This window comes from Larimichthys crocea, chromosome XXII, assembly GCF_000972845.2.
Source record: "Larimichthys crocea isolate SSNF chromosome XXII, L_crocea_2.0, whole genome shotgun sequence".
Classification (NCBI taxonomy): Eukaryota; Metazoa; Chordata; class Actinopteri; family Sciaenidae; genus Larimichthys; species Larimichthys crocea.
Genome location: NC_040032.1, coordinates 17911281 through 17925075, shown reverse-complemented (window position 1 = coordinate 17925075; position 13795 = coordinate 17911281). Strand labels below are relative to the sequence as shown.

At 40.2% G+C, this 13795-nt stretch overlaps 1 protein-coding gene across 2 annotated transcripts; it reads right to left on the bottom strand.

The window, feature by feature from the left end:
• Window positions 1-70: 70 nt before the first annotated feature.
• LOC104919445 (arf-GAP with Rho-GAP domain, ANK repeat and PH domain-containing protein 1) lies at window positions 71-13182 on the bottom strand. 2 transcript variants are annotated; one of them, XM_019269398.2, is made up of 27 exons: window positions 12719-13182; window positions 11826-11887; window positions 11452-11513; window positions 9529-9849; window positions 9361-9417; window positions 8778-8876; window positions 8491-8677; window positions 8282-8386; window positions 7860-7970; window positions 7569-7629; window positions 7361-7481; window positions 6996-7260; window positions 6682-6881; window positions 6271-6356; window positions 5977-6159; window positions 5599-5667; window positions 5195-5294; window positions 5039-5095; window positions 4789-4915; window positions 4198-4297; window positions 3877-4078; window positions 3160-3205; window positions 2681-2895; window positions 2378-2587; window positions 2089-2194; window positions 1260-1401; window positions 71-1093 (listed from the first exon to the last, which is right to left on the bottom strand). In XM_019269398.2, the coding sequence occupies exons 2-27, from the start codon at window positions 11885-11887 to the stop codon at window positions 1052-1054; spliced, it is 3336 nt and encodes a 1111-aa protein (XP_019124943.2). In that variant the 5' UTR covers window positions 12719-13182; the 3' UTR covers window positions 71-1051. The 2 variants fall into 2 exon arrangements, with proteins under 2 accessions (XP_019124943.2, XP_010729768.3); XM_010731466.3 differs by having other exon boundaries at window positions 9361-9849.
• Between the last annotated feature and the right edge of the window lie 613 nt (window positions 13183-13795).

Sequence of the window (13795 nt, the reverse complement as noted above, 5' to 3'; positions counted from 1 at the left end):
CAACCGCCTGCAAATCGAAATTCATGTTTTATACTGTCAATGGTTTTCACTCATGACATCAGAGTCAAACTGTAATACTGCGCTTTTATTGCATAAATTACAAGGACAGTACAAGCCATAAATTGTTTAGTAAGAAAATCACAAAGAATATTGTGACTCTTTTAAAAGCAGGCAATAATACAGGTAGTTCTGTTCAGGTAAACTGATTGACCGTTGAAGAGTCGTTACATGTGTGCTGATGTAGAGCACAACATCCATGAGACTTTTAAATAATTGTATCACCCTGCTTAACAGGTGTTCTAATGGCCACTGTATTAACGTAATGTTACTGGGTTTGTGATCTATCTCAGATTATAACAAAGTAGTTTAAAAAACACAAAAGGGAAAACCATTTACTGCATACACTGACTCTGTCTACTAACTAAACAATAATCAAACCAAAAATTAACAGCAGTCAATGTCTGACAACCTTATCATATAGTTACCTAATGTTTCTGTAGTGTGAAAACAATATTAAAAAACAAACAAACATATTAGCAGTTTGAATTAAACTAAACACCAGACTCCCTTTAAGACATATGAGATTTAAACAATTTCACTAGGAACACAGTCGACAGTCTTCTTGTTAATTCCATCTATATCAATGTCATTCATCAAAGTAAATTGTATTTGCGCACAACTTTACTTTTTGGATTTTGAAGGCTTAAGTGCACCTGCACCTGTACCAGCTTTTAGAGCCGTGGAATGAGATTTCTCACTAAAACAAGCGCTGGTTGGTGGATCAAATACACGCGGTCATGTCATGTTAAATCATGTTTTCAGTTCTCCTCATGTCTCACCTGTCTTGTCTTTGAGGTCTTCCCCTGTGTGCTGTCACTGACAGTGGAGTGGTGTACTGTATACTGATATTTAAATTCAGTTAAGACTTTGATTCATAAATGTTTAATTTAAAGCTGTATAAAACATTTTATGGTGATTAAACCGTGAACTTAAACCCCTACAAAAAAACTAAACTAAAGGTCAAATATGAGTCCAACTGTTCTCTTCTTCCTCAGAAGACAGTGATCTGTTCTTCCTCCTCTCTCTCGGGTGTCTGCAGAGAAACAAACGGCAAATGTTTCATCAGCTGATCAATAAGCTGATCAGTGTCAGGCACATAACTTCACTGTAAACAGTATGTAACGTCAACTCAATTGTTTTATACAAACCGGAAATGATGACATGTATATAGCAGTAACTTTGTGACATACAGTATTTACCAGAAACAACAGTGTGTGATGAATGATGAACTCTCTGGTGAGTTTGAGCAGATCCTGGTTCATAGCCTGAAACAGATTTGGGACCAGAACCACAGCCAGATTATGAGCTGACATCTTGTTCACCTGAGAGAACATCTGAACCCTGAAGAGGAAACAGATCTGGAGTTAACACATTTTGTCCAGATCAAACACAGTCTGGTTTATGACTTCACTGTGAGGATGTGAAGTGGACAGCTGTGATACAACAGTGTTTAATGTTTTTTGGTAAATGCTCAAAACTGCTAACAGTGCACACAACTATCTTTTATCTATTTATACTTTACTTTAACTATCTTTATCTCTTTTACTTCAACTGACACCTCAACTGCTTTCAGCTCCTCTCAGCTGTCCTCACCGACTGATACTTTCACCTCTGCCTCCACTGACACTTCATTTACTTTCATCTACTCCTTGACTGACGCTGTCATCTCTCTCTCAGCTGACATTTCAACTGTTTTCATCTCTTTTTTTATCAACTGACACTTCAACTATCTTAATCGCTCTCTTAACCGACACTTCAACTACTTTCATCTCTCTCATCTCTCTGCTGACATTTCAAATGTTTTTGTTACTTACTTATCAAACCCTCTTTCAACTGCTTTTATCTCTTCCTCACCAACTAACACTTGAAGTACTTTGATCTCTACACTTCAGCTTCCATCACTTTGACTTCTATCAGGTATTATTTTGAGGTGTCCTCACTGACTCTATTTACAGGACACACGCTGGTAGTACGATTACAGCACTGTATGTGTTTTAGTGTGTGTGTGTTTCAATGTGTGTATGTTACATGTAGAAGTGTCCAAACAGCGAGTTTAGTGTTGATCGGTTGTTGTCAGGAAGTTGCCGTAGCAACCGTCGGTAGGTTGAAAACCGGGAACGTTCATCTGAAATCACTGAAAGAGAAAAAGTACTGTTAGAGTGAGTACTACTCTGTATTACTGTAGTAGTACTACACTACCTGCTCCAGATACTGCTGCTACTGCTTCTGAGATTGTCCACTGTGATTATAGGTACTATGCTATAACTACAAGTACTAAAGTACAACATGTACTTGTGCTACATGTATTAGTACTAACCTGCGGCGTGCAGCCAGTTCTGTTGCTCTTTGTCAGGGATCAAACTCTCCTGCTGGCGGATGTATTGTTTGAGGGCGGAAGCGGCGTCCAACACACCTTGCTCATCACACTCTAGAGGGGCGGAGTTAGGTGATGTAATCAGAGCCGCCACCAATTGGTTGACTTTCGAAGAGAGACCACAGCGCCGGTACACGCCCTCTACTTTCAGACCTGAGAGACAGACAGACAGGCAGTCAGACAGGCAGACAGGCAGACAGAAAGACAGGCAGACAGAAAGACAGGCAGACAGACAGTCATACAGACCATAGGTTGTGATGTGGGAGATGCAGCGTTCAATGCCTGGTGGTACTGTACCCCTCAACCTGATATCGATCACTGGGTACAGAGACTGTTGAGCTGGGTTTTTATTGGTTGCAGGAGGACGTTGTGGACCTGTTCTCTGATTGGTCAGAGCTTTTTGGAGTTGGCTGAACCAGGACTGACAGCTGTGCTGCTCTTCGAAACGGAACGACACAGTCCTGTGATAAAAAAAAATACAAGAAACCTGTGATGTGACATATACCTGTGAAGAGCTCAGCCAATCAGAAGTCAGGAAATGTAAAAATAAATAAATAAATAAACATTTCTGTTCTTTTGTAGTTGATTTAATAAAAAACTACTACTACAATAGAACAGAAAAGTATGGCTGATATAAACAGACCCATCTGTAATTTTGATAAAACTTCAAATGTTAACATTAATAGACAGATGGTCGTTATTGTCTCAGGAGGGAAATGTCATACCTGTCTGCAGTCACCATGGTGATGATATTTTCAGATGGATCCATTTCTAAAAGAGAAAAGAGAAAGAGGTTTGATGTTCAAAGACTTCTTTCTGAGTTTTAAGAAATAATTTAACCTGTAAATAAACTCTTTTTGTTCTTTCTTCATTTACTCATTGACCAGAACAAACATTTGTTCCTTCTATAAAAGGTAAACTTGATTTTCTTCAGACAAAACAAATAAATCTCTGTTAGTCCTGTCTCAGATAGAGACTGTTTCATATTTTTATAAAAGTAAACAGTCTCAGATCATCTGTATGAACAGCTGTAGAGAGTTGGTATCGTCTGCATAGAATCGAACATTAGTAACATTTACAGTCTGAATAGGAGAGGACCTATAATGAAGCCTTGTGGGACTGGGATCTGAGTCTTCATCCAAGTACATGGTGTTTGAACAGGAACCACAGTGTGCAGACGCTGTAATTCAGCCTTTTGTTTAAAGATAAACAGTCTGCAGTTTATTTTTACTTGTTCATATCATTCATGTCTTTAGTTTTTATTCATGGAAACATTACTCATTGCAACAAAAATCCATGTTCTTGTTGCAGAAATCAAAGGAATAACTGTTAAATCTGTTGTGACATAGACATTTGTCAATCATATACTGTGGCCTAATCTATTTTTATATAAAGAAAAATAAAGACAGAACAGAGTGTCTGTGAGAAGACCACTATATTACCATGGCGATTGAGTGCACTCAGTTCCATGTTCAAAGCCTGCTGAGTGTTTTTGTGGACAGGATGAACACTGACACCATCCTCCCACAGTAATAACCAGGCATCAGATTGTTTTGAGGCTCCACCCACTTCAACAACGCACACTTGACTGACAGCAGAAGCCCCGCACACCTCGGCATAAGAAACGCCCCCTGGGAGAATCACCTGGAAAAATTAACTGATGTTATAGTACTAACCAGAAGTCATGTTCATGTGACCTGAACCTTCAAACAGGTGTAGGCTCACAGAGGTCCTCACATGAATAGATGTACAGTCAGGTTTACCTTCAGTATATGAACCATGTGACTCATCAGCTCCTCCTGGTTATCAGCAGCACAGATCATTTGATCACTCAGCGTCACCATCTCAAACTCATGGGTCGGTCTGAAAACACACAAACACATGGAGAGGAAGTAGGAAAAAAGGTACTAGAAGTCATATAAGTAGTATTAGAAAAAGAAAACTATACTGTGTTACACTTTCACACACATGAAACATCCAAGGTCAAAATCTGATTAAACAAGCACTAAAACTTAATAAGTAACTTAATTATAATAAATATATTTTTAACACTATTCGTACCAGTCTCCACCAGAGGGGGTTGTTGTCTTCATCATTAGTTTAACTCTTAGACATTACATTCAGAAAAAAGTAATTCTACCTAATTAAAAATGAATCTGAAAGACTACAAAACAAAAAGAGTCACAACAAGTCATGATTACTGAGGTAGAAAATAGAGTTAGTAAGTTTAGTCATGAAGTATTAGTATTAACAAAATTAGTATGAGCAGTATTAGTATTAACAGTATTAGTATAAGTAATATGAATACTATTAGTATGAACAGTATTAGTATTAGCAGTATCAGTAGCATTTACCCGTCTTTGAGGAAGACAGACAGAACCTCTCGCAGGTCGAGCACATCACACGCTGCGGAGTCATTTTCTAACGAGAAGAAGAAACGATCTTCTTCCAGTTTTCCATGAAGCATCTCCTCCCCCTCACCTGCACACCCAAAGGTAACAAAAAGTTCTAGAAATGTTTGAAATATTTATTTTGTGTTGTTGATTATTTTTCATTATTTGTAGTTCAATGTTCTCATGAATTAATCCAGGTGATTCATCTTACCTAAGGGGGCGGAGTCAAGTCTCCTGTTGGCTGACTGTGGCAGGTAAGGTGGGACTTCTGAATAAAAATAGAAAAAACAGACTTGAATAACATGTCCAGGTGTAGCAACCACACCCACTAGAGAATTTGTGTACGTTTGTGTAACCTGTATCTTACGTGTGTACTCGTTGAGTCTGAGCAACTCAGTCTGCAGGGCCTGACCCGCCTTCTCAGCCAGCATGATGGGGGAGGGGTTCTGAGGGTCTGACTGACACACCTGCACACAGGTAAGATGCACCAACTAGAGGTTTAATACTGGTGCAGTTGCCATGACAATGGAAACACCAAGTTATTATATTGGATCCTTATAGCTGCTGAAATGTGACTCTTCCGCAGGAAACATCTCAGACGATTCACCTGGATTAAATTATTACGTGAACGCAAAATACAGGTAGGTGCTGGGTGGAGGTGTAAACTACAGGTGGGATGATGTGTAGATTACAGGTAGGTAGGTAGAGATGTAGACTACAGGTGGTTAGAGTTTTACAGGTAGGTAGAAGTGTATGAACAAAGCGTCAGACCTTTGCTCCTGAGCAGATCAGTGACATTGTTTCTTCTATGTCATCTCCACAGACCACCTGACACAGCCTCTGAAACACACACACACACACATACCATCTCACACCTGTACAGGTAATATTGTCTCAAGATTTTTGACAAAAAAAAAGTTCAGTCAGTCATGCTCAGCTGGTTATGTTTATATATTTCTACTAGATTCTGCTGTTATTAGACTTTATTAACAGTAAACTACAGTCATATTTTTTAAATGTCATTGATTAATAATTTGGGCCTTTTTGTCTAAACTGAGATTTGTTCTGGATGGAAGAAACTTTTCTACACAACATAAAATGTAAATATATGGTTCAAGTAAATAAGTAATTAGAGTAACTGAGTCACACCTGATCCATCAGAGCATGTGAGGAGATCAGAGCATGGACTCGTCTGTAGCGCCCTCTGCTGTACTTATCCTGGATAAAGTTTAACCTCTCCTCATCAGAGGACTCTGGACGCAGCTGCTCCATTGCCGGCACAGCTGGAGCCCACACCTGATTGGCCAGTCGGTTACCGTAGCTAACAAACAGCTGGAAAAGTAAGAGGTTAAAGGTCATGAATGAATTGTTCAGTCCCGCCTCAACTGTATGTGTGGTTAACACCTCAGCTCCACATGTATGAGTGGTTCAGCCCACCCTCACCTGCATGAGTGGTTCAGTCCAGATCTTGCTGTCCATCTTCAGACTGCGTACCTTCGACAATTTGCTCCCCAGAGCTCGATGCTGACCTGAAAACCGACACTGTTAGTGTTTTGTATTCAAACAAACCAGATCTGTTTTAATTGTTGAACCTTCACAGGTTTGGATGGTTTAGATATCGATAACTCTTTAATCTGATTGGTCAGTTCCACAGCTGATTTGTGCTCATTTAGTTTTAAGAAAACTTTTAAATGTTTCCTCATTTTATATAAGTGGGACAGGCAATGCAAGTCTGTGAAGAACTAGGGTTGTCTGGGTAAACATAGATATACAGTTGTGTGTCATCTGCGTATTGGTGTATTTGACACAATAATAACTGATATGATATCCTCCTTAAGTGCTATTGGCTTTTACCTGCACAAGCCTGACAGATGACCAGCAGCAGGTTGACTGAAGCCCACTCCGGATTGGCCGCGCTGCAGTCGCCGCATACTTTGTTGTCAGGATTTTCCCAGAGACGCAGCGCCACCTGGCTGCAGGACAGAGCACTGCGAATAGATGAGGATAGACTGTCCAACCATATGGACAGATCTTTTGACGAATCAACCGACAGGCTGCAGACAGGGGGAAGAACATAAAAGGCAATTAAAAATAACATTCTGACTGTCAAGGACAGAAACAGACAGACAGACAGACAGACAGACAGACAGAGACAGAAAGGTGTGTACTTGAAGCTCTTGTATGGAGTGATGAGGGTAAAGGAGTGTTTCCCTATCGATTTCACCGTGGCCACGTTTAGAGGGACGGAGAAGGAGGCGATGCCCAGCTGATAACTCTCTTTGTTGGGATAAATCCAGAGGTCATGACCCCAGACAGCGGCATAGGCACGGCTCCTTGTGTCCTTCATAGTGATTTGTCCATGGAGCTCTGGGGGGGCGGGGCTTGGCTGGCCTCGAGATGCCAACAGAGACTCGACCCAGCCTTCATGAACCTCTGAGAGATGAAAAAACATGAAGAAGAATCATCACTACTGTAGTAATGTCGACACCTCATCCCCTGTCAATTCTCTCCAGTCCAGCAACAGTGTTCTTACCATCACTATGAGCCATGAAGTCATAATGTTTCTTCCTGAAGTAAACAGAGAATCTGCGTTTGTCCTGTTTCTTCACATTGGTGATACTGGAGACATGAAACAGTAACTCACTGAACCGGTCCTGATCAACAAAACAAACAAAACCCATCACTGTACGGACTGACAGACAGGTATAGAGTAGGAGACAGATAGAGAGACATTGATTTACCGTCCGTTTTTTCCACAGAGACATCAGCTGTCCGTCCATCGTTGCCCATAAAACATTGTGTCTGTTAGAGAAAGAAAGAAATCCACTTATCATATCATGATTTAATGAAAGATGCCTGTCCTGGTCTGGTGTTCCTCAAGGATCCGTTCTGGGTCTCCTTTTGTTTTATATGTAAACTATGACCCATGCTGGTCCAGGTCTGTAAGAAGTTTCAGTTATACCAGGACCTCATTGAGGTTTGTTCTGACTGATCGAATCATCACCTGCATTTCTGGAAAATAGTTATGGTACCTGAAGCCCTTCCAGACGTCCAGCCAGCTGGATCGGACCACGGCACTCTGTGGAGTTGAACTCTTTGGAGCGCTGCCCCCCCTCTTCCTGGAGACTCGAATGGTGGCCGCTCTGCAGGACAAAAAAGGCGTGAACAGACTGAAGATCTTCCTCTTTACAGAGTCTCACATTCAACAGAAAGAGCAGCTGAAAACAGCTTGTCTGTAATTGAGTTGATATCTGGCAGTGGGACACTGTGAAAAGTGACTGACAACAATAATGGAGGATGCTAAAGAGGTTAGCATAGATGCTGCTTGCATCAGTTATATCAGAACTGCAGAGTACTTCTTCAATGAAACAAAAACAAAGAACTACACTGTTCCTGTTGAAATCTAGGCTTTATTACTGACAATGTTACACAAAAACAAAGACTTAGAAAGTACCTTGGGATCTTCTGTTTCAAAATCTTTCCTGGTGTGCCAGATTGGCGAGGAGGTGGCGGAGGCGGCCGAGTGGGGATCAGACGACCTGTAGGACTCAGTGGGAGGCTGAAAAACACACAGATATCACTGTAGTGTTGGCAGCAATAGAGGATGCAGTGTTACAAATACTAATATGAGTAGTAGTAGTTACTGTAGTACTGTATTCATACTTGTTGGTATTTGAAGATGGGTTAGAAGCAGGATCTCTTTCCACTGGTCCATCTGCACCAGAGACGGTGGGGGTAACTTCTGTAACTTCTTCCTCATTGGACGAGTCTGTGTCAACTTCCTCTTGGCTCGCCCAACAAGACAGCATGGTGATGTACGGCCTTTCTTCTTTGTTGGTGCAAGATGGGCCTAAAGGTGGAACGAGAACAAACACATAGGGATCAGACTGGCAGGAGGGTCAAGACCAGGATGAAACTGAAACATGGGTAGATTTGAACTTCTTTAGTACCATCCTCTGGTGGCCTGACAGGTCCATCCAGTGGAGGTAATGTGACTCCTGCATTCTGGTCTAAAGTTGACATCACAAGCTGTGACAACGCCCCGACATCTGGATACATCAACAAAAAACAGAGGAAGAGTGAGTTGAATCAACTTTCTCATGACACATTAAGGTGGAGATTCAACCTTTGGTTACCCATAATACCCTTTTCTGAGTGAGTCTGCTGACACGTTTACATGTTTGTTTGGAGGATTTGGGCCTCCATTGGACCCCCCATCCTGCTGTCCACTGAGCTTACTTAACATTACTTTGTTTTACTTTACTCTATGTTTTACTTTACTCTACTTTACTTTAGATTATACTCTACTGTATAACTGTATACGGTATGTGTGTCTATCTATATATAATATATATATATATATATATATATATATATATATATATATATTGTACTGTAGTTTAAATAAAAAAAGTCTGACATAAACTTGGGCTAAACACGCTTCTTAAACCTGTCTAAAATTTGATTTCCAGCTCAACTGAAAAACAGATACTGGTCTCAGTTCAGATTGATTGATTGATTGATGTACTGTACCTGTGTGAGCATCTCCATTCCTCTGCAGTGAGGGGGGTGGGGCTGACTGGGGCGGGGCTGACGGTGTTGTCGTGGAGTTAACAGCAGGGTTAGCCACACTGTTAACAATGCCTGCTAAACTGGGTATGTTAGCTAACGAGTTAACAATGCTGTCTAAGCTGGCAGTACCTGTGTTAGCAGTGGGTACAGGTGTGGTGTTGGAGGTGGGGTTTAACGTAGCAGCTGCTGGATTAGCCACAACGCTAGCAGCTCCAGCTAAGGTAGGTATGTGGGCACCAATGCTGTTAACCAGGCTGTCTATTGAGGGTGGGGCTTGGGGTTCGGGTGCAGTGGGTGCAGTGGGAGCAGAGGGAGCAGAGCCACCGATGGAAGTGGCAAATCCAGCCAATGATGGGATGTTGTTGGCGATAATGTCAGTGATGCCAGCCAGAGTCGGGAAGACGGCGTCACGGTCCGACCCACCTTGAGGAAGGGGAGGAGCATCTTCACCTGAGGAGGAGGACACAGTTACATCATCATTAGACATGAGACACCTGTCAATCAAACACACCTGTGTGTCCATCTGCAATTCCAATGACGAAATTTATGGCTATCTTTTTTTATTGACTGCTCGGTTTTATACCTTCAGCTTCTCATCAGACACTGTTAAATACTGACATTGTTTCATCATGACCCACGACTTCATTCAGAAGTACAAGATACCTTTTTGCATCTGTATAAGATGCATGGGGCCACCAGAAAGCCATTTTAACATGCACTTGGCTAGTTTAGGCACCAAAAGTACTCCGTTAGTAAAAGATCATGGTATGGGTTATGTAAGTTATGCAACATGTAAGTCATATACGTAACGTGATGTAAAGATTTATGTTAAAACCGTCTTTATCAGGGTGTCTGTCTGTGATGTGGTCCAACAAAATATTTTAAATAAATAATTCATTTTAAATAAATAACTAAATAGTTCAACAGAAAAGCTTGGACTCTAAAAATAGTAAAATACTAAATATAAAATATACTAAAATAGAGACTGAAAAATATGTGTAAATGTTCTACATGTACTGCATAAACAAAGGGGGAAGCCATCTACTGTATACTCTAACCCATAATAAACCTGATCAGCCACTGTCAATAATCAAAACAATTAATCAAAACCAATAACTAACAGCAGTCAACGTCAGACAGTTTTATTAGATTTAACCGTTACCTAATGCTTCTGCAGTGTTGATAAAACATCAGAAACACACAGCTTAACACATCAGCAGTTACAATTAAACTAAAGCTCCATGCACTGCGCATGGAAAATATTACCAATTTGTAACATAACCATAAAACTCTAGTAACACAAGATAAAGGATGTCACATGTCGACAGTCTAGACAGACCTCTTTGTTGATTCGTTATCAGTATAATCCATAAAGATCAACTGTACCTGAATTTTATCAGCTCAACAATTCACTACGAGCGGGAAGTGCAACCGTAGGAATTAATGTAGGAATTTACATCAAAACAAATAAAGATTAAAGACAAGAAGAGTCCAGACTGTCTACAACCAGACGACCAGTTTTATGTGGATTCATGTTTAACAGGGACAGGATGTGAAGGAAAAATAGAATTTGTGTGGATATGTGAAACAGCAGCACGTGATCTTTACATTCATCAGATGTTATGTGATCAGCAGCCAGAAGACAAACTGGTTTGAGATAATCACCAGTTTTAACAAAATGTGCTGTTACAAACCGGCTCGACTGTTCAGACTGAAAACACGCCGCAGCACGTAAGCAGAGTCCGACTAAAAATAAACTACTGGAAAGACTACTGTTCCTAATAAGAGGTCAACACGACTAAATAATTCAAATTACAATACAATGTTATCGTATTTATCGTGTAACTATGTGTAACTATTTATTCGACTCAATTTCCTGATTTGATTTCATTTCCTGAATTGATTTGAAACCTGCTGATGTCACTGTGACACCTTCACATGTCACAGTACAATCAAAACATCTCACAGTAAGCTGACACGTCAGTAAAACTCATTCAGAGGTTAAACACTGTATGTTTGTAGGTGTGTGTGTGTGTGTGTGTGTGTGTGTACCTGTGCTCAGGTAAAGCCCATTAGAGAAACCTCCTGGTTGCAGATTTTCACCAGTCGGATCTCTGAAACAGAAAAATGAAAGGTTCAGATTTAAATAAGAGAAATAAATATAATATATATCATGCTGATGCCACACTGACTTTATCAGCTGAATGGTGTCTGTGTTATTCTTACATCTCTCCTCACACTATGTAACTTTGTGCTGCGGGTTGCTTTACGGCACTAAGTCACACACCACCAACTATTTCACTGATTTTGGTGAAACTGGATCATATTCCATGGTGAAAATGTTTCCTGAGTTTCCTGACAGACAATAAAGTAAACTGCTGTCAAATATAAGAAATATTAGCTGGCTACTTTGAAAGTTAACTCACCTGTCATAAATGTCCCTCACGTAACGAGATCGAGGCTTCGGGACAGGTGGAGGTGGATTCATCTGGATGAGAGGGGAGACACTTACTGGATTGGTTTTATCTATGAGGAAGCAACAGACTCCTGCAGACTGAGTGCACGTTGATGAGTGTGTTCATTTATTGACCCAGCGTCACAGATTAGCAGTGACTAACTTCTGACATATTAAATCACATGACAGCAGAGGAAGTCAGACATGTCTTTTCTTTTCTCTTTATTAATGACATGTAATAAACTGAAAAGGACAATCTTATCTTTTAGGCTGTGATGGAAATGTTCCTAAATAACAAACACGCCGTGTTCTAGTTTTAGTCTTTAGATGAAAGGTACATTTATTTCAAACCTTTATTTAATCCTCTGGTTTAAGTCAATATTATACTTGCTGATGATTTCAAACCTGTCTGGAGCTCAAAGGCAAAACATTGTGTGCCTTACTGAATTTTTGGATTTGGATTTTGGATATGAGATATTTAGTTTTTAGATTAGCTTTGATCATTTTTATTTTATTCTATCAAAATAATGAGTTACAGTTGTCTTTATGATCCTGTGAAGATATATTAAGGAGAATTAAATAAACTATAAGACCAGATTAAATCACTCCACACTGGTCTGTGTAGTTACTGATTTAACATAATTTAGTCCTTATTATCACATTAATAACATTTCTAATTTAACAACAACAACAAGAAACTAAAAGTTTAACATTTTAAAGCACAAAAGAAGAAATTCAACCAGTTCCCGTTTCAATTCTCAGAAGAGGAAACTCAGATTCACAGAAGAAGAAACTCAGAGTTTATGGTTTAAAAAACACAGGAGAAGAATCTTTGAATTCACAGAAGAAACTTGTTTTTCTTACCGTGTTGTGACCTCCTCACTGCTGAGAGAGAAACGGACACCTGAGAGACCTGCTGTTAATGTGTTGATCTTTCGATCTGTTCACCTGTCTTCCTGGTTAGCGATCGATCTGTTCACCTGCTTTCCGGGTAATCTGTTGATCTGTTCACCTGTCCTTCTGGTTATCTGTTGATCTGTTCACCTGTTCCTGTCAGTAAATATGTTGTGTCACTTTTGCTTCACGTGTTGACGTTCTGCTTAAGATCCGCCTACACTCTTAAAAGTGAACGGTCAAGTCTACTCTCTCCAAGTGTGTTTCTCCCCAGGTGTGTGTGTGTGTGTGTGTGTGTGTGTGTGTGTGTGTGTGCGTGCGCTTCTGTCCAGGTGTTTCTGTGTGTGTTTCTCTCTTTGTGTGGACCTGTTGCTTTGTTCAGGTGGCTTTATGCTCACCTGGTGCTCACCTGAAGCGTTCATCTAATCAGGTGTTTTAAGTGTCAATGTTTTTACAGTGAAATAACACCGGTCCAACCTGTTGTAGGAATGTAGGTGTGTGTGTGTGTGTGTGTGTGTGTGTGTGTGTGTGTGTGTGTGTGTGTGTGTGTTTTGACCTGTTACATCATTGTCGGAACTTTTGAACATTGAACAGAAACTTTTACTGAATATTTCCACGTTTCACTTTAAACTTGTTGTTTTAAACTTAATAAGAAATTAAAGATATTCTAAGAATTTCAGGAGAAATTTATCACAGAGGTTGTTTCAGTTGTTTTTCATTCACGATTTGACTTTACAGTAAAAACAACTGATTCAAAACAACTCGTCCAGGCTTGAGAATGATGCTGAAGGGACCTGATGTGAGATGGAGATGATCAGATGTGATCTGAACCATCTGATTCAGTAAAACATGGTGACATCTACTGGTCGACTGTCGGTGTTGCATTTACATGAATGGATTCAAATCAAACAGTCAGAAAGGTTCAAAGGAGCGTCAAACAGGTGAGAGCAGGTAATGAGAAAGAGAACTTCTCTTTTTTGGATCACATGACTGACATTATATTACCCGATACCCATCTTGAATACTTAAAATTTTGTATCAAGGGGT

What these genes read in the sequence shown, in the direction of transcription:
- LOC104919445 (XM_010731466.3), bottom strand. Translation starts at nt 11,887, where the DNA reads ATGAATCCACCTCCACCTGTCCCGAAGCCTCGATCTCGTTACGTGAGG. An exon ending in TGTCAGGCCACCAGAGGATG is followed by an intron (nt 8,678 to 8,777) that starts GTACTAAAGAAG and finishes TTCCACCTTTAG; the next exon opens with GCCCATCTTGCACCAACAAA. An exon ending in ATCACACACTGTTGTTTCTG is followed by an intron (nt 1,094 to 1,259) that starts GTAAATACTGTA and finishes GTTTCTCTGCAG; the next exon opens with ACACCCGAGAGAGAGGAGGA.